General features: G+C 44.2%; 1 protein-coding gene across 6 annotated transcripts; it reads left to right on the top strand.

Moving 5' to 3' along the window:
- The first annotated feature begins 266 nt into the window (after positions 1-266).
- Positions 267-27,556, top strand: LOC135036815 (uncharacterized). Of its 6 annotated transcripts, none has more exons than XR_010231498.1 (4): positions 1,008-1,230; positions 10,674-11,373; positions 14,225-14,762; positions 26,705-27,556. XR_010231498.1 is itself a non-coding variant. In XM_063954489.1 (4 exons), exons 3-4 carry the CDS (start codon positions 14,434-14,436, stop codon positions 27,468-27,470), a joined length of 933 nt encoding a protein of 310 aa, XP_063810559.1. In that variant the 5' UTR covers positions 1,048-1,230; positions 10,674-11,373; positions 14,225-14,433; the 3' UTR covers positions 27,471-27,556. The 6 variants fall into 6 exon arrangements, 5 of the variants coding, with proteins under 5 accessions (XP_063810554.1, XP_063810560.1, XP_063810553.1 ...); XM_063954489.1 differs by having other exon boundaries at positions 1,048-1,230; positions 14,225-14,600; XM_063954484.1 differs by lacking the exons at positions 1,008-1,230; positions 14,225-14,762 and adding an exon at positions 267-394.

Below are 27,556 nucleotides of genomic sequence, written 5' to 3' on the forward strand. Positions count from 1 at the left end.
GATGGATATGACATATGGTGAGATGGATATGACATATGGTGAGATGGATATGACATATGGTGAGATGGATATGACATATGGTGAGATGGATATAACATATGGTGAGATGGATATGACATATGGTGAGATGGGGATATGACATACACTGAGATGGCTATGGACTATGGTGAGATGTGGGGATATGACATACACTGAGAAAAGCACATGATGCAGCCAGCCAATCACAGCTCTCCTATATAAGCAGTGGTGCTGGCTGGGAGGAGGATCAGTATAGTGTGGAAGAGCTGTGAAGTGGATCTCTCTCTAGGTGGCATTGTCAGCAGCAGAGAAGTGTTACTGAGGCACATTGCAGAGCAGCTCATCTCCTGCCTCAGGCTGCCTGACCCCTTTCTAGGTACTGTACCATTGGGGTGTGTGCAGGGGGGAATGTCTGGTGACAAACACTACCCGAAGAGGGGCTGAGGGGGAGACCAGGGGTGCAGACACATGACACACAATGAGCAGCTAAGCATTTGCAGATCAGCTCAGCTAATAGTTGTGGTTTGCAGGGCAGAGTGTGGGAAAATGTAATGTGCAGCACTCACAGGAGGACAGACACTGAGTATAGGGGAGGGGGAAGCTGTATGCATGAGTGACAAGCTTCCAGTGCCAGCACTCATGGGTTGGGGAGACATCCGCAGGGCAGACTGGCCATCAGCCGAGGTACAGAAGCTGCCTTAGTTTCAGCAGTGGGATAGCATAGCGGTCTGCAGTAATAGCGGCCGTTGGAAGCTCCGCCCCTTGCCACGCCCCCTCATTGTAGATCAGGCTATGGTCTGGTAGAGGAAGTGGTTAACCTGCCCCAGTGTCTTGGCGCGATAACGATTTCTGCGCGCCATGTGATGTTGCAACAGCATACACAAAGCGCAGCAGCTGCAAGTGAGGTGAGTGGTGACTAGTGATCCTCCTGAGAGTGTCTGGCAGCGTTTAGACCTTGCTCATGTGGAAGGCAGGATAAGTTGTGGTGCAGCTGTCTGTGTCCCGCCCCTGAACTAAGGCAGAACACTCGTGCTGGCTCTGCTTAACATTCAGTGTCTGGCCCCAGACTGAGCCAGCCGATCATAGAGTGAGCTGCTGTGAGGTAAAAGCCCTGTCCTCCTCTGCCTGCTCAAGTGCCCATCGCCTGAGTCACTGGCTGGCTCCACGTGGTGTGTGCTGGCTCCCTCTGTAAGAAACAAACAGGAAAGCCAGGTACAATAGGGAGGAAGTGTACTGAGGATTGGAATAACGAGGGAGGGAGGGGGGGGGGGCTGTGTGTGTACAGAGGAATAGGGGGGGGGGGGGCTGTGTGTGTACAGAGGAATGGGGGGGGGCTGTGTGTGTACAGAGGAATGGGGGGGGCTGTGTGTACAGAGGAATGGGGGGGGGCTGTGTGTGTACAGAGGATTAGGTATGGTGGGCTGTGTGTGTGTATAGAGGAATAGGGAGGGGTGCTGTGTGTGTGTACAGAGAAACGGGGGGGGGTGGGCTGTGTGTGTATAGAGGAATAGGGAGGGGTGCTGTGTGTGTGTACAGAGAAATGGGGGGGGGGCTGTATGTGTATAGAGGAATAGGGAGGGGGGCTGTGTGTGTACAGAGGAATGGGAGGGGGGCTGTGTGTGTACAGAGGAATAGGGAGGGGTGGCTGTGTGTGTACAGAGGAATAGGGAGGGAGGGCTGTGTGTGTGTGTACAGAGGAATAGGGAGGGAGGGCTGTGTGTGTGTGTGCAGAGGAATAGGGAGGGAGGGCTGTGTGTGTGTGTGCAGAGGAATAGGGAGGGGGGCTGTGTGTGTGTGTGCAGAGTAATAGGGAGGGGGGCTGTGTGTGCAGAGGAATAGTGGGGGTGCTGTGTGTGTGTGTGCAGAGGAATAGTGGGGGGGCTGTGTGTGTGCAGAGGAATAGGGAGGGGGGCTGTGTGTGTGTGTACAGAGGAATAGGGAGGGAGGCTGTGTGTGTGTACAGAGGAATAGGGAGGGAGGGCTGTGTGTGTGTGTACAGAGGAATAGGGAGGGAGGGCTGTGTGTGTGTGTACAGAGGAATAGGGAGGGAGGGCTGTGTGTGTGTGTACAGAGGAATAGGGAGGGAGGGCTGTGTGTGTGTGTACAGAGGAATAGGGAGGGAGGGAGGGCTGTGTGTGTGTGTACAGAGGAATAGGGAGGGAGGGCTGTGTGTGTGTGTGTGTACAGAGGAATAGGGAGGGAGGGCTGTGTGTGTGTGTGTGTACAGAGGAATAGGGAGGGAGGGCTGTGTGTGTGTGTGTGTGTGTGTGTGTGTGTGTGTGTGTGTGTACAGAGGAATAGGGAGGGAGGGCTGTGTGTGTGTGTGTACAGAGGAATAGGGAGGGAGGGCTGTGTGTGTACAGAGGAATAGGGAGGGAGGGCTGTGTGTGTACAGAGGAATAGGGAGGGAGGGCTGTGTGTGTACAGAGGAATAGGGAGGGAGGGCTGTGTGTGTACAGAGGGATAGGGAGGGAGGGCTGTGTGTGTACAGAGGGATAGGGAGGGAGGGCTGTGTGTGTACAGAGGGATAGGGATGGAGGGCTGTGTGTGTACAGAGGGATAGGGAGGGAGGGCTGTGTGTGTACAGAGGGATAGGGAGGGAGGGCTGTGTGTGTACAGAGGGATAGGGAGGGAGGGCTGTGTGTGTACAGAGGGATAGGGAGGGAGGGCTGTGTGTGTACAGAGGAATAGGGAGGGGGGCTGTGTGTGTACAGAGGAATAGGGAGGCGGGCTGTGTGTGTGTACAGAGGAATGGGGGGGGCTGTGTGTGTACAGAGGAATGGGGGGGGGGCTGTGTGTGTACAGAGGAATAGGGAGGGGGGGCTGTGTGTGTACAGAGGAATAGGGAGGGGCGAGGCTGTGTGTGTGCAGAGGAGACGTGGGGCTTTGTGTGTGCAGAGGAATAGGGAGGGGGTGGGCTGTGTGTGTATACTGAGGAATGATGTGGGAGAGGGGGGATGTGTGTACTGAGGAGTAGTGTGGTAGAGGGGAGGCTGTGTGTACCATACTGTAACTTAATATGGGGATCTGCATATACTGAGGGATAGTATGGGAGAGGAGGATATTTGATTTGGAATGTAACATGCAGTGGTGCACGCAGGGGGGTTATCGGAGTACCTACCTGTGTGAGGAGAGGAAACTGATACCGGAAGCCAGGAGGGAGGGAGGGCGGGTGCTCAAACGCGTCTACTGCAGCGGTTGAGGGCAGGCCCCTAGAAACGTCCCTGGTGCCACCAGACGCTATGCAGTGCCACTGACTTACTGTATGTATGCTGTTGCTGCTTGAAATGCTGTCAATGTCAACAGCACAGGAGCGGGGATGGGTGGGGGGGGGGGGGGGGTGTGACAAATTAGCAGATTCAGTCTCATACCCAGCAGAGATTAGTGTGTGCCCATGTCATGCACAGGAGTGCATGTACTCTGTCCCGGCCTGTCGGAAGATGGCACTGCACATTGAAAGCGCACATGCCCAATCTTCCTAAATATCACTGGAAAGAGGATTGCCGGCCAAAGAGGAACCCACTTCCCGACGCAAAAAGGTGGGAATCAGTTGCCCCCCCCCATGCCCCCCTGGATTTGATAGGCACCCCCCTGTGTAGGTCTTAACTGTTTCACAGCGCTGCAGTTTTTTTTTTTTTTTTTTAAAGCAAATGTGGATCCATGCACTTATTCCATTACCGCTGCCTGGTGTGGCTCTCTACAGCCCTTATTGCGGTTCACAGCAAGAGCCCTAACCTTGGGATTATCTAGGACAGCTGGAGCTGTGGAAACATTAGGGAGACACCAGTGGTTGGTGTATTCTGTTTAAAGGGAATCTTGCAGCTGGAGCCACCATCACCGATCATGTTCACTGTGAGCCATGGGCTAGTGAGAGCTCAGGCATTTGCAAGACTAAACTGGCAGCAACTGACATGGGCAGTGGGAGAGGGTGATCCAGCCAGCGCAGTCCTGGACAGTACAAGCTATAAAGTGTCCAGTCCTGGACAGTACAAGCTATAAAGTGTCCGTCAAATGTTTGTCCCAACATTTGGTTCCCAGGCCAGCAGGATTTGTGTTCTGCATGTGTCCTGAGACTAAAGGGAGACCTGACTTGAGAAATCCACCAGTTGGAGCCTAGGCCTGATGTATGAAATGTTTTTATATTTTCTCTTACGTCCTACAGGATGCTTGGGTCCATATTAGTACCATGGGGTATAAACTGGTCCACCAGGAGCCATTGGCACTTTAAGAGTTTAATAGTGTGTGCTGGCTCCTCCCTCTATGCCCCTCCTACCAGACTCAGTTTTGAAAATGTGCCCGGAGGAGCCGGTCACAGCTAGGGAAGCTATACAGAGCTTTTCTAGTAAAGTGATTTTATAGAGGTTTTTTTTTTTCTACAGAAGGCTGTTGGCAACAGCCTGCCTGCAGGAGGGGACTAAGGGGGGGAGCAGTGTCTGCCCTGCGGGGTCTGAGCCACTGTCTCCGCTGACTGGACATTGAGCTCCAGAGGGGATAGATTGCTCCCCGTCGCAGGGGAACGCTCACCCCAGCAGCAGGCCGCCACCCCCTTGCAGAGCTGAAGTGTGACGAGTGAGTCACCGTCCCCCCTAAATAGCAGGGAGTCGGTGTGAAGATGGCGGCTTCAGGGTAGGAGCGCAGTATTAACTGCGCTCCCGGACGGCTCAGCAGTACTTCAGTGCGGCGCTGTGAGGGGCGCCCTGAGCCAGCGCCTGACACTACACTGACCAATTCTGCCTGTCGGGGTCTGCGGATTTCAGCCAGCACCTAAAATCCTCAGGCCAGTATAATCTTGAAGAGCGGGAAGATGGCGCCATCCTCAGAGCGGACCCAGCAGCGTTTCAGCGCCATTTTCCTGCCTGCAATTGGATGCAAGTGGAAGATCATTCCCTCAAGTGCAACTCCAGCTATCTGTACGGTACCAGGGTATTGTAGAAGGGAGGGGAGGCTGTGAAAGACTGTGTTGCCTATTAAGGGACAGTCAGCTCAGGTTTAGGGTCTCCTTATACCTGTAATAGCGCTGTGTATGGGTTGTCTCCAATCTCTGTGTCTCTCTGCCATTCTTGTGGGGAAACTCTGTCTGCCCAGTACTCTGTGTGTATGTGGTGTGATTGGTGTGTATTAGCAAACATGTCTAGAGACTCTGTTTCATTTGCTGCAGAGGATTTATCTTCTCAGGAAGATCCCATCCCATGTAACCAGGATTGCACTGTTGTAGCGCAGATCCCAGCTAGAGAACCAGAGTGGTTAGCCTCTCTTAGGGGGACTATATCTCAGATTTCTGAAAGGGTTGCTAGATCTGAGCAGGCCACTCGGGTACAGCAATACTCTATGGTTGTATGGTCAGATACTGCTTCCTCAGGGTCCCTGCAAGTACATTCTCACAAACGTGCACTTGCCAAGATTATGTAGGATGACACGGACACCGATTCTGACACTGCGGACGGTGACGGGGATGTTTTTCGAGGGGGGCGGCATCACTTGCAAAGGGGGTGCAGTTGATGATTGAAGCCGTACAGGATGTGTTGCACATTTCTGACACAAATCCTGAGCACGTTGAGGAGCCCTTTTTCCCGGACAGTAAAAAGGCCCCTCTCCCCTTCCCAGCATCTAAGAAATGAAATGCTATCTTTGAAAAAGCCTTGGAAAATCCTGAAAAAAAATTCCATATCCCTAAGAGGGTCTTGGTTGCTTTTCCCTTCCCAGAGGAAGATAGAAAGAAATGTGAGTCTTCGCCGATAGCTGACGCCTAGGGAAGCCAATCCCGGGCCATTTTTTCAATCCCGGGTATCTGTGCTGAGTGACGCGGTAGCGGAGCGAAGGTACCATGCCCGAAGCATGGCGAGTGAAGTGATCCATGCGAGGAGACGCGGTACACTAATTGGTGTTCCCGGTCATTCTACGAAGAAGACGACACCAAAAAAACATAAAATACTCATGTAGACCCTTTGTCCATGTCGACCTTTTGTCCATGTCGACCTAAGGTGTGTCGACTAATTGGTGCCGACCTAAGGTATGTCGACCTTTTTGCTGTCGAACCTGAGTCCCTGACCCCAATTATCCCGTACTTGGACGATCTCCTCATAAAAGCGAGATCAAGAGAGCAGTTACTGAACAGCGTATCACTTTCACTGAAGGTGCTGAATCAACACTGCTGGATTCTCAATATCCCGAAGTCGCAGTTGGTTCCTACGACTCATCTGACTTTCTTGGGCATGATTCTGTATACAGACCAGAAAAAGGTTTATCTTCCAATAGAAAAGGCCCAGGAACTCATGACTCTGGTCAAGAACCTATTGAAACCAAAACAGGTATCAGTGCATCAATGCACTCGAGTCCTGGGAAAGATGGTGGCATCATACGAGGCCATCCCCTTTGGCAGGTTCCATGCGAGGACCTTCCAATGGGACCTACTGGACAAATGGTCCTGGTCACATCTACAAATTCATCAGTTGATCACCCTGTCCCCCAGAGCCAAAGTATCTCTTATGTGGTGGCTGCAGAGTGTTCACCTTCTAGAGGGCCGCAGATTCGGCATTCAGGACTGGATCCTGGTGACCACGGATGCGAGCCTCCGAGGTTGGGGAGCAGTCGCACAGGGAAGAAATTTCCAAGGTCTTTGGTCAAGTCAAGAGACTTGTCTTCACATCAACATTCTGGAACTAAGGGCCATATACAACGCCCTACGTCAAGCGGAGACCTTACTTTGCGACAAGCCAGTTCTGATCCAGTCAGACAACGTGACCGCAGTAGCTCATGTAAACCGCCAAGGCAGGCGGCACAAGGAGCAGAGTGGCAATGGCGGAAGCCACCAGAATTCTTCGCTGGGTGGAGAATCATGTAAGCGTACTTTCAGCAGTGTTTATTCCGGGAGTGGACAACTTGGAAGCAGACTTCCTCAGCAGACACGACCTACATCCAGGAGAGTTGGGACTTCATCGGGAAGTTTTCGCACAGATTGCGAGTCGGTGGGTACTACCCCAGATAGACATGATGGCGTCTCGCCTCAACAAAAAGCTACAGAGGTATTGCGCCAGGTCAAGAGACCATCAGGCAGTAGTTTTTCCAGTCGGACTATGTATTTCCTCCTCTTCCCCCTCATACCCAAGGTGTTGAGAATGGTAAGAAAGAGGAGTGAGAACAATCTTCATTGGCCACGAAGGACCTGGTATCCGGATCTGCAGGAAATGCTCACAGAAGATCCGTGGCCGCTTCCTCTAAGACAAGACCTGTTGCAACAGGGACCCTGTCTGTTCCAAGACTTACCGTGGCTGCGTTTGACGGCATGGCGGTTGAACGCCGGATCCTAGCGGAAAAGGGTAGTCCGTATGAGGATGCAATGTAGTCAATATGCCGGCTGTTGGGATCCTGGCGGTCAGTATGCCGATGCTGGAATACTGTCAAGCAAGGACTATTCCCTCTCCTGGGGGTCACGAACCCCATAGTGGCTGAATATAACCTTGTGCCGGGATCCTGACAGCCGGTATCCCGGCCACCAGCAACTCAACCCACTAAAATGGGTGCTGTGCATGTATGATCAATTGTGAATGTGTGTTCAGCAAGACCACACATGCGTACAATACCCAGCAGCTCTCAAAGCACATACAGGCTTCTTTCTGTGTCCCTGACCCTGCATGTAATCCTTAATACGGGATGTAGTTGGCTTCCTGGCTTTTGGGATGCCGGCGCCTGGAATCGCGTGTCAGTCGGAAAAATATCATGCTACACGTTGCCATATATTCACCCCATGCGCTTGCCCGCTGCACATGCACATTCTCTCCCGTGCGTGCGCATATTCGCAGTTGCGTGATGGCACCTCCACGGCCATGCACTCGAGCGTGTGGTATGTGCATTTACGGTAGAGTTTGTGCGTCTAGCGGGCGACTCAATCGTTACATAATAAATCTAAATAGTATGTTTTATAGGTAATGTTCCCCTTAATAATAACTGTAAGTTTGTTTAATATGACTGGTTCATGGACTTGGGAATCCTTCTTTTCATGATACAAAGGTTGAACAGTGGTGTCTGGTACCTAACCGAAGAGTATTTTATTAGTAACAATCCGGTGTTGGTTAGGTAAAGATTAATCGCTCCTGCGTATAGTTATGTCTATTAGTAGTTTCTGGACATTTACTATATTTGCGGTTCATGCATGCGGCGGGAATCCTGAGATTCCCTCCCACCTGAGCTGTTTGTAATAGTCACAGCCCACCTGTTCAAATCCACCTATGACCTTTTGTTACAGTGCAGAGAGACATTCTTGTGTCAATGAACAATGCGATTGTAGGGCCCTTTGTAGTGTACTGTATGTTGTGTATATAAAGGCCACTGTCCCCAGACCGGCCAGTACTCTCTCTCATCAACATTTATCTCTGATAATTGGAGGACTGGATCCGGTTGCGCTGGCGAGTGTTCCCCGTATGGTATGTTTCTCTGTGGCCACTTTGTTACCCATGTAATGTTAGCCATTCATTCTTATAGGCCCTACACACTGGCCGATATAATGAAAGATATGAACGATCTCGTTCATAAATGAACGAGAACTCGTTCATATCTTTCAGTGTGGAGACTACAGCGATGAACGATGCGCGTCCCCGCGCTCGTTCATCGCTGATCTCCCGTCGGCTGTGCATGCAGGCCAATATGGACGATCTCGTCCATATTAGCCTGCACTTCAATGCAGCCGGGTGACGGGGGGAGTGAAGAAACTTCACTCCCCCCGTCACTGCCCCCCCGCCGCCGGGTTGCTCGTCGGCCGTATCGGCCGTCGGGCACCTCGGCGGCGAATCGCCAAATGAGTAGGGCCCTTTAGTCTATGTATTTGTGTTTGCGATTGTGCCGCTATTGTATATTCATGTGTAGTTATTCTGTTAGATATTAATGTTAGCCTGTAGTGTATGAAATGTTAACTGTGTTTCCCCTTTTGATATAACTAAATCTCGTTAGTAAAGGTTTAGGAGCCTTAGCAAGGAATTGTGTGTTTATTACATTGCTGAGGGTATTCGGAGCGTCTCAATCGCTCAAGCAGCTTTTATATTAACAAGGTTAAGCAGCATTATATCGCTACAGTATTTCAGTAGTAAGGTTTACAGTATAAACTCAATCTTTCAGTGTGTTGCATACAAGGTTTACTGAGTGTCATCCCGTGAGCGTCTGCGCCGCTCGTGTTCCCCTCGCGGTCACAGCGTCCGCTACGCTAGTAGCATAGCATTACGGTAGTCGGCCGCCTATAGCGTGTTCGATACCAAGCGTAAAGCTGTGAGTGAGCGTGCCGCTCGTGCGTCTCGACCACGGCTAAGCGTCTGCTACGCTAAGTGCGTACCCTTACGGTACCCCATACGCCAATTGCGTACTGAGTCTCTTACCCACATATAGTGAATGTTATAAGGTAAATAATCAGCTTTATCACCCGATACTGGTGAGAAGACCCATGCCGGAATCCTGACTCCTCTCACAATGCCTGAAACCTGTCTGTTGGCATACCAAACGTAATTATGCTGGGGAGGCTTGGGAATAGGCTATCGGAGGGGAAGGAGGGGTAAAGTTTAGTCAGTAGGGGATGTCTTAGGGTTAGGTTGTGGGGGAAAGGCTTATGTTTAGGTAAGTAGTGGGAGAGGGTTAGTAGATTTTTCTGCATAAAATTATGCTTTGGTGTAGAGTTCTCCCAATTTCAGGATTAGTCTTTACCATCCGAGACAGTTGGCATAAGTTGTAGTTTATCAAGGGGCGTCTGTTTCATTCAAAAATTTGTAATGACTCCCCTCCTGGGAGCAACAATATAGCAATATTGGTCTTCCCACAATACATGAATGGTGAGCAGTGGAAATGTGTTCTGTGGAGTGATGGTGAATCACGCTTCTCTGTTTGGCAGTCAGGAGTGCGAGTCTGGGTTTGGCAGATGCCGGGAGAATGGTACCTGCCTGACTACGTTGTGTAAACTGTGAAGGTGGAGGAGGGATAATGCTATGGGGCTGTTTTTCAGGGTTTGGACTAGGCTCCTTTTCTCCAGTGAAGGTCAATCTTAATGCTTTAGCATACCAAGACAGTTTGGACAGGGCTATGCTTCCAACTTAGTGGCAACAGTTTGGGGAAGGCCCTTTACTATTCCAAGATGACTATAGTCCTTGCGTTATGCACTGGGGTACAAAGACACGGTTTGATGAGTTCTGTGTGGAAGAACATGACTGGCCGCACAGAGCCCTGACCGCAACCCCATCGAGCACCTTTGGGATGAACTGGACCGGAGCTTGTGAGCCAGGCCTTCTCGTCCAACATCAGTGCCTGACCTCATAAATGCTCTACAGAATGAATAGGCCCAAATTCCCATCGAAACGCTCCAAAATCTTGTGGAAAGCCTTCCAAGAAGAGTGGGAGCTGTTCTATTTGGAAATTAAGTACCTGCTCCATATGTATTGGGATACAGTGTCCATATAGTGTATATGCAGAGGTGCCCAGCTTCATATTTGACGCAATGTGTGCTCATGCATCTGTATGTGCATGTGTGTGGATATTATTTGACATCAATTAAATCAAAATCTGTGTGTGAGTGCTTGGATTGGTAATCATGAATGCTAAATATATAAATATTTGTACTTGCCCTTATTTTTAAAAGTTATTTGAAACTAAATTTTGATTTATTTTTGTTTTTGACTTTAAAGGGTGTTCTGTGAAATCTGGCAGTACAGATTTATACTGAAAGCAGTTCTAAGTTAAACACGGACTAGTCTGTGAAGGAGCGTGTCGTGGATTACGGCTGAAAACAATCTCGTTTCTGTCCTCTTGACTGACTTGACTGATTCCTTTGGGAATGCAGAAGGAGCTGTAGATTATGGTGGCCCAGCGAGGGAATTTGAGAGACTTCTGATACAGTTTTGCAAATCTCCAAATAATTTGAAGGACAAGATAATTCCAATATTATTATTTTTTTTTTTAACTATATATCAACTAAATATATATTCAATTGCAACCATTAACCATGAGTTACTCTTTTTGTATTTTCCTCTGTTTATGTGTTAATTTCATATTAATCGAGGCAGTGGAAGATATTCAAGAATATTTTCTTTCACTAAAGTCAAGCTGTACTATTGCAGAAAGGGCTATTTTTTCAGTGGATATAAATTTTTTGGAACATCTACATAGAAAACTTGAAAGCCATTTAGAAGTTTTAATTGCAATGCTCATTGCATGTCACCATTTTATTAGCGGAAACAGTACTTTACTTCCAATGCTAGAAGACATATCTCAGCATACAGTTTTGTTAATTGAGGATATCCAAACCAGGATCAATCATTTATTTGACTGTAATCAAACACCTGGATATTCTGCTCCCCTTCTAAGTGTCGGTGTAGGTAGGCCAAGGTAAGTTTCATTTTCATCAACGTATTCTTCTTGATTGTAAAAATGCTCTATAATAAGAAATATCAAGCTGAAAATATCACTTTAAGTTTGTGCTACCAGCCCACTGCCAGTGTGTACCCAGCATTAGGCTGCAGAAGGGGATGGTTATAGTTAGGTAGCTGAAATGGACAGTTAGGGTTAGGCTGTGGGAGCGGTGAGATAGTGCTAGGGTAATAATAGTGACCGTGATCCATTGGAATTTTTACTGTCAGGATTATACTGAACAGGTGCCAATGGGTGGGACCCTTCCATACTCTGTGTTCCTGGCGAGTTATTTTACTGTATTTTATGAAGTTCTGTCAGTATGTTTTCACATTCTGCTCCAGGTCATAAATTTGCCAAATATCAACTTTTAGCTTTGTTTTAACAGAATAATATGATTAATTATTATCTATTTTGTGATGACACCTCGACTATTTTCTATTCATAAGTGATTGGCAATGCAACCATGGATTGTATGCTTTTCAGGCAAGGTCTATTGTTATTTGAATAAGTGTTAAGTTTAGTCCATTTTTCTGTTTTTTCTGTGTCATTTTCACAATAACACAATTACATTTGCAGTAGTCTCTTGCACCTGCATAAAAGTGTGTGATTGTAGCTACATATATTGTAAACATTCCCATATGTTATGATGTGTTACAAGTTATGGTTATTTTTCTAAAAAGTTAGGTTTTTGGCATTTAGAATCTTGTATTACAGGTTGAGTCTCCCTTATCCAAAATGCTTGGGACCAGAGGTATTTTGGATATCGGATTTTTCCGTATTTTGTAATAATTACATACCACAATGAGAGATCATGGTGGTGGGACCCAAGTCTAAGTACAGAATGCATTTATGTTACATATACACCTTATACACACAGCCTGAAGGTAATTTTAGCCAATATTTTTTATAGCTTTGTGCATTAAACAAAGTGTGTGTACATTCACACAATTAATTTAGGTTTCATATACACCTTATACACACAGCCTGAAGGTCATTTAATACAATATTTTTAATGACTGTGTATTAAACAAAGTTTGTGCACATTGAGCCATCATAAAACAAAGGTTTCACTATCTTACTCTCACTCAAAAAAGTCCGTATTTCGGAATATTCCGTATTTCGGAATATTTGGATATGGGATACTCAACCTGTATAAAAATGCACATTTGTTGACCGTTAATTTCAGGACTAAAATGAAAACAAAGATGTACTGATTAAATCTTGACTAAAACGAAACAAAAACCAATACTAAAATGTGATTTTACTTTAAATTTATTCATTTTTTAAGTAAATGACTAAGACAAAAACTAAATTGAAAATACTTGTCAAAATTAACTATGATGTAAAGGATGTGACATCTCTGGCACTAGCTAGTGCGCCCACTGTGTAAGGGCCACTACTCTGGCATAATGTGTGCAAGGGGAACTATTGTGAAGCATAATGTTAATAAGGGTCTCTAGTGTGTGGTGTATTGTGACTAAAGGACACAACTATGTATTGTAATGTGAGTAAAGGGCGCTACAGACTGGTCGACCCGCCGCCAATACGGCAGACGGGCGACCTGGAGGTGGGTGGGGGAGAGGTGACGGGTGGAGTGAATTTTCTTCACTCCCCCCGTCACCCGGCTCTATAGCAGTGCATGCAAATATAGACGAGCGTCCATATTGGCCTGCATGCACAAGCGACAGAGCACTAACGATGAACGAGCGCGGGGCCGCACATCGTTCATTGTTGGTGCCTCCACACTGAAAAATATGAGTGGTATTTCGTTAATTAATGAACTAGATCGTTCATATCTTTCACTGGTATCGACCAGTGTGTAGGGCCCTTAAGGGGCAATTCTACTGTCTGGCATAATTTGAATTGGTTGTGCTCTTGTGGGGCCATGCCCTTTTCACACAAGACCACACCCCATTTTTAACACGTGCCTTTCCTTTTTCAAATATGACAGGGGGGCAGTCATCTACTGTGCCAGGTGCACTCCAACCTTTACATAATTTTATTTTGTTTCTGAAGATAAAAAGCTTTTTAAAGTGTTAACAGAAGCGGTCTTAAGATGGGAGGCATTTGATATAAATAGCACGGCGAGCGCAGTGAGCCTGCAAGGGACTCTTTTGTGCTCACCCTGTTGCCAGGATCCTGGCGCCGGTATCCAGAGTGTTCGCTTACCGTAGTAGACCCTTTAAGATATTTATCTAGTCTTTAAAAAGGCATAGGTAAATGAATGCATATTTCGATACATATACTAAAGATAGGTTATGTGCACATCTCTTGTGCAATTATAACAAAATTGTGTCTATTACAAAACTTTTTTTTGGAATATGTGACAAAGGAAATAACTGCTGGTTAATGTGGGCATTCACCGGTACAAGTGATCATTATCTGAAACTTGAACCTGACACATACCATCTGTAAATTATGCCGATTTTTGGCCATATATGCCTTATATTCAAGATTCGGAAACACTAGTACAAGAATAAGCCCTTACTGCTCGTGTCCAAGTACCCTTTTTAACACCGTAATTGCCTCTCCAGATGTAAATGTCAAAATGTTACAAATGTGAATATTGTTTTATGAGCAAGTTCTGTGCAAAATCGCACAAGAGATGTTTATGCAAATGTACAGAGTCTGAGTCATTCACTCAAGGGTGTTATGAAACAGACAAGTGTTTATTAAAGCTGATAGGTAGATAATGATATGATACATTTTCAAAAAGTGAATGACTACTTTAAAAAAAAAAATGTGAGGGTTTCGGCCTGTGAAACACATTCACAAATTCTTCAAGATCTCACAACAGTATTTATTAATGTTTTTTTTTTTTTTTAAGGTTCATTGTTTCTAGAGAACAGATACAATATTTGTGGGAACTAGGCTTTTCGTGGATTCGAATAGCAACTTGCTTAAACATCAGTGTTTCAACTTTGTACAGAAGACGACAAGAACTAAACTTGCCTACATCTTCTGACAACAGATTCAGTGATATATGTGATGATGAACTTGATCAGCATATCTTGAGTTTTCTAAATTCCACACCAAATGCTGGAGAAAGTTATATTCAAGGTAGTCTCAGAAGCCGAGCACAGAGTACAGAGGTGGAAAATTAGAAGGAGGCTGCAACTTCTGGATCCTGTTGGCCGAGCTGTTCGTAAAAGACGGGCTATTCAGCGTAGAGTTTATAGTGTACCAGGTCCAAATCATTTGTGGTAAGAACATGTTGTTGCAATCGCGCTCCCAGGGCTCGATCCTTCCCGTCAGGATCACAGAATATTATACCCGCTAGGGACACCAACACCTAAATCCTGAACAGGATCAGGACACCAGCGCCGGAATCCCATCAGGATCCAAATCTCTGGATGCCAGAGGAGGTGAGTATGTAGCCGAGGGTAAGGGGGAGTGTTTAGGCACTTACTGGGGGAGGTTAGTGTTAGGTTGCGGGTTGAGGTGGTAAGGGTTAGGCACTAAGGGGTAGGGTTAGGTTTAGGCTGTGTGGAGGTAAGGTTAGGAACTAGGGGGTGAGGTTAGGGTTAGTCTGTGGGAGAGGAGTGTTAGGCTGCGGAAGGTGGGAGGTTAGGGTTAGGAATTAAGGGAGGAGGGTTAGGTTTAAGCTGCTGGGGTTTAGGGTAAGGCACTATGGGGGAGGATAGTGTTAGGCTGCAGGAGGTATAGGGGGGTAGCATACTTGCTGAGCCCGTCGGGATGCCAGTGTCAGGATATTTACTGCCGGCATCCTGATGGCCAGGATATTGTATATAATCCATTGTAATCAGCTGTGTGCACTTTCATTTAGGCTTAATAATCCAATAAACCAGAACCTATTTTTTTTTTTATCATTTTATTTTTTTGGTCTACTGTACACAATGTAATGGTGTGAATAGTAATTCTACTACTAGTATTATTTTATTGATATAAAAAGGGATTACTAAACTAAAAATATATTATATATCCCACCCATGTAATGTAAACTTTTCTTTTGTACTCGACAAATAAAGCATTAGTTGGTTTGTATATTAACTGTAGTCTGTCAGGGTTTGCTATTGATAATAACTTCAGATGGTAGAAAAAAAAACCTCTCCAAATCTGGTATAGTTGACACATTGTACCTCATTCAGATGTGATTGCTGTTTCTATCCTTTAGCTTTTTCCAATATATGCATATACAGGTTGAGTATCCCTTATCCAAAATGCTTGGGACCAGAGGTATTTTGGATATTGGATTTTTCCGTATGTTGGAATAATTGCATACCATAATGAGATATCATGGTGATGGGACCTAAATCTAAGCACAGAATGCATTTATGTTACATATACACCTTATACACACAGCCTGAAGGTCATTTTTGCCAATATTTTTTATAACTTTGTGCATTAAACAAAGTGTGTCTACATACACACAATTCACATATGTTTCATATACACCTTGTATACACAGCCTGAAGGTCATTTAATACAATATTATTAATAACTTTGTGTATTAAAGTTTGTGTACATTGAGTCATCAAAAAACAAAGATTTCACTATCTCACTCTCACTCAAAAAAAGTCCGTATTTCGGAATATTCCGTATTTCGGAATATATGGATATGGGATACTCAACCTGTACTTGCAAATGTTGACAATGCTAAATTCCTTGTCGTATAAACAACCCTTTATGAAGCTAAGAACACTGTACGCTGTTTGCTCAAGAAGTACCGTAATGGTACGCTATCTGCGTAGCGATCGCTCAGCCGTAGGCGAGACGCTCAAGCGTCACGTTCGCTCACGGCCCAGTGATCACAGGACACGTTATTGGTTATGTCTAGGGGAATGATTCGCTGTAGCGTAGCATACGCTCGAGACCACGAGGAGGTCACCAGCGATGCAGACGCTTACAACACTATACCTTTATGTTAAAACCTTATACCAATGAAATACACTGAATACCTTAATGTGAGTACAGGGTGTAAGTGCAACCTTGTGTAACCTGACTATCTACAAAGCTGCATGAGCGTCACCGACGCTCAAATGAACACTTATCACTATAGAAAATACACAGATGCTGGTTTAGGTTCCAAGGCCTATTAACTGTATTATATCTAATATACTTGTAAAAGGGGATAACAGTACAAATGATACACTACAATATAACAAAGACTTCCTAACCAGATAACTACACAAGAAATACAATACAATACAATTACTATTTATGGGAAAATGGAAGGGGAAGAGAAGAAGAGAGAGATAGAGAGAAATGGCTCATGATAACATTAAATAAGAGACAACATGGTTGCAGATAAAACTACACATGTGAGAGACAATCGCTGCGCAGTTAGTCAATGCTGAATACAGCATGGGATGGAAGCTAGACTCCATTTTGAGAAACCTCCACTTGATTCCAAAGACCACACCACATGCCTGAAAGGGGGAGGGGAAGACATCCAGCGGCAGCCATTTTAGATTTGCAGGTCCAAACACATGGCACCACAATCACATAGCAGAAAACACAAGACTCCATTTTATTCCAAAATGTCCAAGCCTCAAAACAATGCATATGTTCTGATTTTACAATTCCAAACCATCTAAAACACCTTTCACAATTTCAAGCAAACACAGTATCTCTATAACCAGAGCATATGAGTTATCACAAGACCAGACCACCAGGTACTCACAAGTATCAGCCTGCCATTGCTACCAGCACATATTCAAAAGTACTGCATGGTGGTATTTATGATTAACAAGATCCCAGCTACCATCACAGATTCCACAGGGCACCAACACTAACACCCAACAATCATCACAGATTCCACAGGGCACCAACACTAACACCCAACAATCATCACAGATTCCACAGGGCACCAACACAAACAAGTTACAATCACACGGCTGCGCAAGCCTCACCATCCCCAAGCCATTTGTTTCACCAAACCAACCACTCTATGCTTACCCATCTTTCCACAACTACCCCACCTCAAACCACACATTTAAAACTACTCTATGCCAATCAGCCATGAGATATTGATTTTATGATACTTAGCCTTTGTTTCGATGGCGAGGATCCAGCCATGCTTCTGAGAGCTCTGTTCTGAGTCCAGCCACATCACATCTGCTCTCTGAGGCAAAACAAGCAACACTGAAAAACTACCTTCCTGTTTGACCAGTCCCTGGGGGAGGGGTCTCTCTAGCTTTTGTATTGAATCACTGTTCTCTTTGTATATGCTAATCAGGTTCAGCCCTGAAAACTTAGTTGATCATCCATTGTTCCCAACAAAGCTGATCTTAACTTTTATACATATAATCATATCTATCCGCTGCAATGTCCCACGACAACACAATAGGTCTCAAACTAAACCACACCTGATTCTGCTTGCTTCAATACCAAACATGATGTGTTTATCTGGTTCGGTTCGAATGATACACATCCATGACATTAATTCATTAGCCAATTCTAAATCTCCATGATGTCTGGTGCTGTTCATTATTATAACCATGTACTGTATGAAACAAGTGCCGAATCCATCTCTGTGCCATGTCCGAGCAAATGCGTGTGTTTCCATATATTGCTGTGCTCGCTGCGCATATTTGCAAGTATAGCGACTTATATGTGTGCAGTTTATATGGTCTCTCTATGTAATATTTTTGACTTTGACAGTCCACCCTTTGGCAGTCACCAATAACTGCCACTTCCTAAAACATTTCAAAAAGAGAAAAATATATGTCAGGGGTTAATACATTTCCATGGTTGGGTAAGGGAGGAGAGAGGAGAAGATGTGAAGAGGGTATGACCTAGTGAGAAAGCAGAAGCATGTGTGTATGAATCCATGTTTGGGGGGTCATGTATCATCGTGCCGTACGTGTTGTACATCAAGCTTCGAGGTATTGCGAAGTATACATTTGAATTCCTTCTTATCCCGTACTAAGGGTCTGTGGATGGGCTGTCAAACTTTACCGAGCTCATTTCGGCTGTGGTTGTAACAAAATGGGGGCGCACATTTTAGTTGATGATACATGAATGGGGGAGGTATGTGGTTGCTGATATCTGTGCCTGTATTCCCTATCGTCTATGTGTGTCATTACCTGAGGGTTGTAGAGATGAAGATAAAGAACACTTATGGAAAATGCAATGATATTCTATGTCAGGGAAATGTACATCTGTCGTCGAAGTTGTTTTCGGTATCTGTTGAGAGTCGTCTTCTTTGCGCTGTATTGCTCCTTAGGCATGAGCAACAAGCTTTGTCTGAGCCATCAGATTTACAAAAATGTTGGGCTAGCGTGAGTTTAAAAATACTAGGGAAACTGGGGATCCATGGCAAAGTTCATCAAGTGTCCATATTTAAAGTTGTCAAATCTTCTTCTTTGGTCCATCCGTTGTCTGTATACATCTCGTTTCGTCAGCTTCCTCGTCCAAGGGGGTCTTTGTATCTGGGAGAAAAGCAGAAAAACAGGTGAAAGAAACGGACCGTATAATCGCATTTTCATCACATTCTGGTTTCTATCATTGGGTCATAAATCAAATCCAGGTTAATTACAGTTTCCTCACTCCTCAAGCTCATCACTTTTGTACTTTGTTTGCACCTCATTAAAGCCTGCCCGCATCTAAATATCAATCCAATCGATATAATGACACCCAAGATACATAGTAGAAACTTTCCAACATCCATTATGACTCCTTGAGCCCAGTCTCCCAAACCGGAGAACCAATTTCGCGGGTTCAACCATGACACCCAACCAGTCAGCTCATTACCTACAGCAGCAAGGGTGAGATTGTGTTTTCGACGAAATTCCCACTTCAATTGGAGAATATCGTCCATCTTTTGGTCTATGACCTCTACCGGATCCTCGGTGCTATTTGTGATATACGTGCAACACTTTATGCCGTACTGTGTTGCCAATGTAACACAATATCCGCCTGTTACTGCTGTAAGATAATTAAGAACCATCCTATGCTGAACTAGTTCTGTTTTATAAGCTTGAAGTTCTCTTCCAGTGTATCTAAACGTGTCATCATACATTTCAGTGATATTATCTAACAAATTGGCGAGTGCGGAAATGTATCTATAATTCATCACTCCCCGAGCGGTACGAGTGAAATCTAACGCTACCAGAACCTGAATCCCGGTGGATTCATGGATAAGATCAGAGGCCGGATGCTCTAACCTTTCTGACAGTTGTCTTTTAACTCGGTGCTCGTAATGAGTGTGAGTATAAGGAGCTTGGGCACCACGGTGTATGTCCTTCATTTTGTCATGTGTAACAGTCATCACTTCAGGCAATACTTTTCCAATATAACACAATCCTTCAGAGTTTGGGGCAAGCCATTTGTACGCCTTTCTCCCGCATATGAAATATGCATCATCGGGGAGAACATAAGGGACGGAGAAGGACATGACCATGTTACAAACCTTCCAGGTGAAATCTCCTGACCCTAATTCTTCCAACTGCTTAATGCACGTATCGGTTTGTACGATATGTGCACAGTATCCTGGTGATACCTCTCCAACTCTAGTAATCCTATTCCCTAAGGTATATCGATACCGGAAAGATTTTCCTCTACTGGCTATGTGGCGTACGAGCTCTGTATCTGTAGGCATTCTATCTGCTCTGTGTGAAAAGGTCATGGTAAGGTTGCTCCATGACACTTCCCAATTTCCCGGTTTTCTGGGATTGGAGATGTTAAAACATATGAGGGACCTATCCACATGGTATTGGTGGAGCTTCAAACTAGGAGGGCTGGAGATGTTAAACCTCCGGTCCACCGGTCTCCCACCCTTTAGCTCAAGTACCTCCCCTACCGTTAAAGGAAATGGTACTAGCCCTGATTTACTATGACCCTGAGGTACTTGAGAGCATACCCAACAATCTGTTTGGTTCAACACGTTACCCACTAGAGAGTGATAGTCACTCAATGGATGCCGGTCCATATGGATATTAAAACTAGATTGGCATTTCTTTATAAACCCATCTTCAATGACATTGTTACAAAGCCTACAGATACAGTTTTCTTCAGCTAACAGTGTTTACAAATAACATGGCTGTTAGATCGTTTCCGGTACTCGCCTTTGCTCGGTGCTTGTGTTGCTATTGGAAATTTACACCTCCGTCTCAGTCATCAGGACCTTTCTGGACTCTTTCTCGACCTCACTGATACTCTCACCGAAACAGACTGCTCTGGTCAACATCATGGTCAACGGGAAAATCCATATCACAGTCTCTTGGGGCAAGTCCATCTTACAGGAGGAGAAAAGAAGAAATTTGTAATGGGGTACAAAAAAATTAGTTTGAGGGGGAGAGAACTCGTTACGATAATAAGTTCTCTCGTCTTGTTGTTCTTCTTGTTCTGCTGTCCTCTCAAAGGTGTTGTCTCTCAGTCTTCAAAAACGATCATTCTGGTGATGCAATATTCCTTCCTAACCGACGATCTTTCTGTAAGGAGCAAAAATCTTGCATTACCATTTGTCTAACTGATGTGTGACATACCATCTTTAAACCATGGAAACATGAGTGGGAAGAGAGAGACAACAAAAAAACAAAAGAGATAGAGAACAATTCATGTGCATATATACATTACATAACTCGACAATAACCACCAATGAGAAAAGAGAAACAAAACATTTTTAAACATTGTCAACATTAAGAAAACATTGTTAGCATTAGAAAAACATTGTCAGACTTATTAGGCTGTCGTATCTACGTGTCTAATGGTTTCCTTGAGCAGTCCCTCCCCACCAGCACTTGCATTATTCCACTGTCTGTATCTGGCCAGAATACATTGTGGTGGATAGGTCATGCTGGGGTTTGGTAGACTTCTGCAAGGACCAAGCGAATATGCAATGTTTGAATTCTTACCAATAATCGTCAGAGATGGGGATAGAGAGAGAAAGAAAAAACATTTTTCACAAATACATTTACAACGTTTAACCTGGTCATTCCTGTGTCTTCAGTGAATGACCTCCCAATTTATTAACCGTTACCTCAGGCTTGCCTCCATTCCTAATAATCACCTTTCCTAACTATATATTATGGGTGTGGCCCAAAATTCTTCCTATATGATCCCTGCTTGTAATTTGGTGTGTCATAACTTTTGCTCATTTTCATGTCTAGGGGGTCTAACTTTATGTGGGTTATTGCAGTTCTCTTTTGCACAGATCACAACTCCTTAAGTTCCTCCATGTGCCAATGGCCTGGGGTTTTGGTTGATTTGATGCCTCCTCAAACGTTTGGATGCTCATCACCCTCAACCGCTTTCCCTGTACCTACCTGGTTCCTTGGATACCATGATTATGTCGTTGTCTAGGGAGTTGATATGCCTTCTGTGAATCTTTGATCATACAGTTAGATCTTTCCTAGGATCTGGGTAATCAGACATGATTGATCTCAATTCTGTCCGGGACCAGGGATGGCGCATTGCACTGTCCTTGACGGGAATGATTCCCTGATCGTCAGTCTTCCCATTGGGGACTGTGATCACCCTGACAGGACTAAACTCAATTACATCACCTTGTTTTGGTCTTACAATATGGGGTACATTTGTTTGTGCGTGATATAAAACATTGTACGTACCTGTGGACACGACCTCACCTGACCCTCCGTTAGGGGGTTTGATTATTGCCTTTACCAATTTGGTCGCGTCCACCTGGATGTCTTGTAGGATGGCTTCTTTAAGAGGTGCCGACATCGTTCTGGGCTCACTTTCTTGTTGGTAATCCTGAGGGAAGTTTAACATGGGGTGCGACTTGCACAGGTTAACATTTGTAATTTTTACACTTTCATTTTCATAAACATTATTACATTTAACACTTTCATTCTTAATACAGTTACTAAGTGCATTTTTATCGTACAACATTGTGCCATTTCTCTGCAACCATAATCCTCTTCAATGCCATGTCTCTCCTCTCAAGATGAAAGTTAGATATGTAAGTTACATTTCTTTGCATTTCACTTTCCTGTTGCCATAACTGCAAACAATCATCATGTTTAACTCGTTGTTTCCAGGATTTTATGAGACTGATCCTTTGCCTTAAATTATGCAACACCTCTAAGTCAAAACTACCTATCCCGGGAAATGGTGCCTTATCCCCCGCAGTCATTCGTGTCCATTCATCACAAAAGGTCTCAGTGTGGGGACCATATTTCCCCCACATTACTAACCGAGCAGACCCTCGGGGTCTGCAAGCCTCTGGAGTCTGAATCCTGACCTCCGACCGTCTCTGTGTTGTGCACTTGGCTGCCATTGTGGACCTTTTTAACACAGAAAAACTTCCTAAAATGCACCAAACACAGAACTTCGTTGGAAATCCTTAAAGCTCTTCCACTGAACTTCTTCTGCTCCGGGTATCTCCGGTCCGCCTTCTAGCAGACACGTGTAGCCGTTGCAGGCCCTATCTCTAGAGATTTTCCTGAGAAAATTCCCTTCCTTTTTCTTTACACAAATCACGCTTGCATGTGCTCCCTACAACACGTATGAGGGCATGATTTACGCATGGATATACGACCTCATATCACGTTGCGTTATTGGTCACACATACAACCGTGCGGTCCAATCGTACCACTTATAGACACTTGTTGCCCATAAATGGTAGGATCATTGGAGTCTCCCTACTGTGCTCCAAAACAGCCAGAGCGTAATACAACGAAAACTTTATCACACTCTGTTGCACGTTTTCACTCAGATCGTGCTCATCACGTTCCACATAGATCACAAAGTTCACAAAGTCCACAAAGCGGAATTCAATACCGTTTTATCACATAGATCACAAAGTCCACAAAGCGGGATTCAATACACTCATACCGTTTTCAACCCACTATCATTCTTATAGTTTTCTGATCAGAAAAATCATTTCCCGTAGTCTGATAGCTCTCCCCAGAGGCGTTACAGTAAAGTAAGGTATTTAAACTAAATTTTGGAAACTGAACAAATGTGTGCTATTGTCTTGTGGCTTCTGTATCGCCTTACTATAAGCGATATTTCACTATATAAACGCTTACCAAACACCACACAGTATCTTCTATGCTGTGTGCTTGTTTTTTCTCAGCACGTTATCAATGCAAATGGCAAACAGGAAGGTGAGATGTGAAACTTACACAGATGAAAATGCAATTCTAAATTTAATCTAATAACATACATTGATGTAAGCACACGCATATAGATATTACATATAAGTACCAATCACTATTACTTATGATTGACTATGATATAGATTAAATAAATGCATTAAAAAAAAACTCATTAAATGATGATTTCTTTTTGACAGTGGATGGCTGATTGTTTCCTGAGTCAACTGAAAACCAGCCGCTCAGAAAAAATTTTTTTTTTTTTTTTTGACCTTCCCAAAATGGCCGCTGCTCCTCCCCCTTCCACCTCCATGAGGGTCACACAAAATGGTGGACAGACCATGCGGCCTCTTGTCACAAAGAAAGTCATCATTCAAAACTCCTAAAGTTATTCTAGGCCTGAGTGTGTAGTTGGCACCAAATTGAAATAAAAACCAGATTTTCAAAGACAATAGCGTACTGTTCTTACCTCCGGTTACCGGGTTCCTTCAGCACTCTTTATCTAAGCGAAGCAGACGCTTATCCCGTCAGCACTGTGAGACAACCTCCCACCCTTTGCTGGAGGGATAATGTCTGCTGATCTACCTAGTGCAGATATGAGAAGTATAGGACGAGCCCGCAATTGACAATGCTAAATTCCTTGTCGTATAAACAACCCTTTATGAAGCTAAGAACACTGTATGCTGTTTGCTCAAGAAGTACCGTAATGGTACGCTATCTGCGTAGCGATCGCTCAGCCGTAGGCGAGACGCTCAAGCGTCACGTTCGCTCACGGCCCAGTGATCACAGGACACGTTATTGGTTATGTCTAGGGGAATGATTCGCTGTAGCGTAGCATACGCTCGAGACCACGAGGAGGTCACCAGCGATGCAGACGCTTACAACACTATACCTTTATGTTAAAACCTTATACCAATGAAATACACTGAATACCTTAATGTGAGTACAGGGTGTAAGTGCAACCTTGTGTAACCTGACTATCTACAAAGCTGCATGAGCGTCACCGACGCTCAAATGAACACTTATCACTATAGAAAATACACAGATGCTGGTTTAGGTTCCAAGGCCTATTAACTGTATTATATCTAATATACTTGTAAAAGGGGATAACAGTACAAATGATACACTACAATATAACAAAGACTTCCTAACCAGATAACTACACAAGAAATACAATACAATACAATTACTATTTATGGGAAAATGGAAGGGGAAGAGAAGAAGAGAGAGATAGAGAGAAATGGCTCATGATAACATTAAATAAGAGACAACATGGTTGCAGATAAAACTACACATGTGAGAGACAATCGCTGCGCAGTTAGTCAATGCTGAATACAGCATGGGATGGAAGCTAGACTCCATTTTGAGAAACCTCCACTTGATTCCAAAGACCACACCACATGCCTGAAAGGGGGAGGGGAAGACATCCAGCGGCAGCCATTTTAGATTTGCAGGTCCAAACACATGGCACCACAATCACATAGCAGAAAACACAAGACTCCATTTTATTCCAAAATGTCCAAGCCTCAAAACAATGCATATGTTCTGATTTTACAATTCCAAACCATCTAAAACACCTTTCACAATTTCAAGCAAACACAGTATCTCTATAACCAGAGCATATGAGTTATCACAAGACCAGACCACCAGGTACTCACAAGTATCAGCCTGCCATTGCTACCAGCACATATTCAAAAGTACTGCATGGTGGTATTTATGATTAACAAGATCCCAGCTACCATCACAGATTCCACAGGGCACCAACACTAACACCCAACAATCATCACAGATTCCACAGGGCACCAACACTAACACCCAACAATCATCACAGATTCCACAGGGCACCAACACAAACAAGTTACAATCACACGGCTGCGCAAGCCTCACCATCCCCAAGCCATTTGTTTCACCAAACCAACCACTCTATGCTTACCCATCTTTCCACAACTACCCCACCTCAAACCACACATTTAAAACTACTCTATGCCAATCAGCCATGAGATATTGATTTTATGATACTTAGCCTTTGTTTCGATGGCGAGGATCCAGCCATGCTTCTGAGAGCTCTGTTCTGAGTCCAGCCACATCACATCTGCTCTCTGAGGCAAAACAAGCAACACTGAAAAACTACCTTCCTGTTTGACCAGTCCCTGGGGGAGGGGTCTCTCTAGCTTTTGTATTGAATCACTGTTCTCTTTGTATATGCTAATCAGGTTCAGCCCTGAAAACTTAGTTGATCATCCATTGTTCCCAACAAAGCTGATCTTAACTTTTATACATATAATCATATCTATCCGCTGCAATGTCCCACGACAACACAATAGGTCTCAAACTAAACCACACCTGATTCTGCTTGCTTCAATACCAAACATGATGTGTTTATCTGGTTCGGTTCGAATGATACACATCCATGACATTAATTCATTAGCCAATTCTAAATCTCCATGATGTCTGGTGCTGTTCATTATTATAACCATGTACTGTATGAAACAAGTGCCGAATCCATCTCTGTGCCATGTCCGAGCAAATGCGTGTGTTTCCATATATTGCTGTGCTCGCTGCGCATATTTGCAAGTATAGCGACTTATATGTGTGCAGTTTATATGGTCTCTCTATGTAATATTTTTGACTTTGACAATGTGAACAGCAATCTGAGCATAGATCTGCCCACTGCTGCCTCCTAGCTGGCATACAAATACTGATAAATCAGTACCATAGTTTCATATGGGTGCGTCACAAAGATATAGTGCCTCTGTAGACATGCAGGCTATGCTTCTCTCCCCGAATGCAGCGATCTCTCCAGTAGCAAGGTAATTAATAGCTGATCATTTATGCATGACCAGAAAATGCATTCTGAACATCCATGACTCATGTGTTCACCCAATCACTCCAATTTACCACCACGAACACTGTCTAAATGGTGTTTGCGACTGTTATCATAATTCATGCACTGTGCATGCGCATTGCAGCTCTGAGGTATGCACATTTTGAAAAAAGAGACTGATGTGCCTGCTGCAGCTGTTTTGCAACTAGATAAGAATGAGAGCATTGTTCTTAACGGTATATACTTAAGGATGTATCCTTTGGTTAATTGTTCCACAATATTTAACCTAGTTACAGTATCACCTTTGTGTTAGTAGGTGCTCACAATTATTAAAAGCCCCTCATTTCTTAAGAAACGCATAAACTTAAATTAGACAGTTGTATAATTTTGAGTAGCAATATGTGATTTTGTTGAAAACAAGGTCATCATAATAACCATTATTTTTTTTCCTTTCTTTCAGGCATATTGACAGTAACCACAAGCTAATCTCTTGGAGATTTGTGTTCCATGGTTGCATAGATGGGTTCAGCAGAAATATAATTTATCTTAAAACTGCTACAAACAATAATGCATCAACAACACTGCAATTATTTCAAAAAGGTGTATCAAGGTTTGGATTACCATTACGAGTAAGAGGAGACATGGGTGTTGAAAATATTAACATAGCACGTTACATGATTAACTCAAGAGGACCTAATAGGGGTAGCTTCATAACTGGCCAGAGTGTTCACAATCAACGGATAGAACGCTTATGGGCAGAATTAAACAGAGTTGTCATCTACTACTTTAAAGATTTATTTTTATGGATGGAGCATAGAGGAATACTAAATACTAACAATGAGTGCCATCTCTTTGCTTTGCATTATGTATATCTGAGAAGAATTAATCATGCAGTAACAGAATTTGTTGCACAATGGAATAATCACCTTATGAGCACTGAAAGATACCATTCCCCAATGCAGTTATGGACAGCTGGAATGCTTCATAATCCAATGTTTGACACAGAAGTAAACATCGATGAGTATGGCATAGATAACTATGGCTCTACAGCCACAATAGAAACAAATAATAATGTTGTTGTACCAGACAATACCATTATATTGGATGTAGATGAGATGACAAACCTTTGTCTACAATTTGATCCCACAACAAATGATTTTAACCACGGAGTTGAACATTTTAAGAACACCTGTGATTTTCTTGAACGTCTAAATATAATTGTATAAAGATAATGATTTTTAAAAAAAAATTAAGAACTTTATTTGTTAAACATGATACTGTTACAACATTAAAATAAATTCAATCTCTGGAA

The sequence above is a fragment of the Pseudophryne corroboree genome, chromosome 2 (assembly GCF_028390025.1).
Source record: "Pseudophryne corroboree isolate aPseCor3 chromosome 2, aPseCor3.hap2, whole genome shotgun sequence".
Lineage (NCBI taxonomy): Eukaryota > Metazoa > Chordata > Amphibia > Anura > Myobatrachidae > Pseudophryne > Pseudophryne corroboree.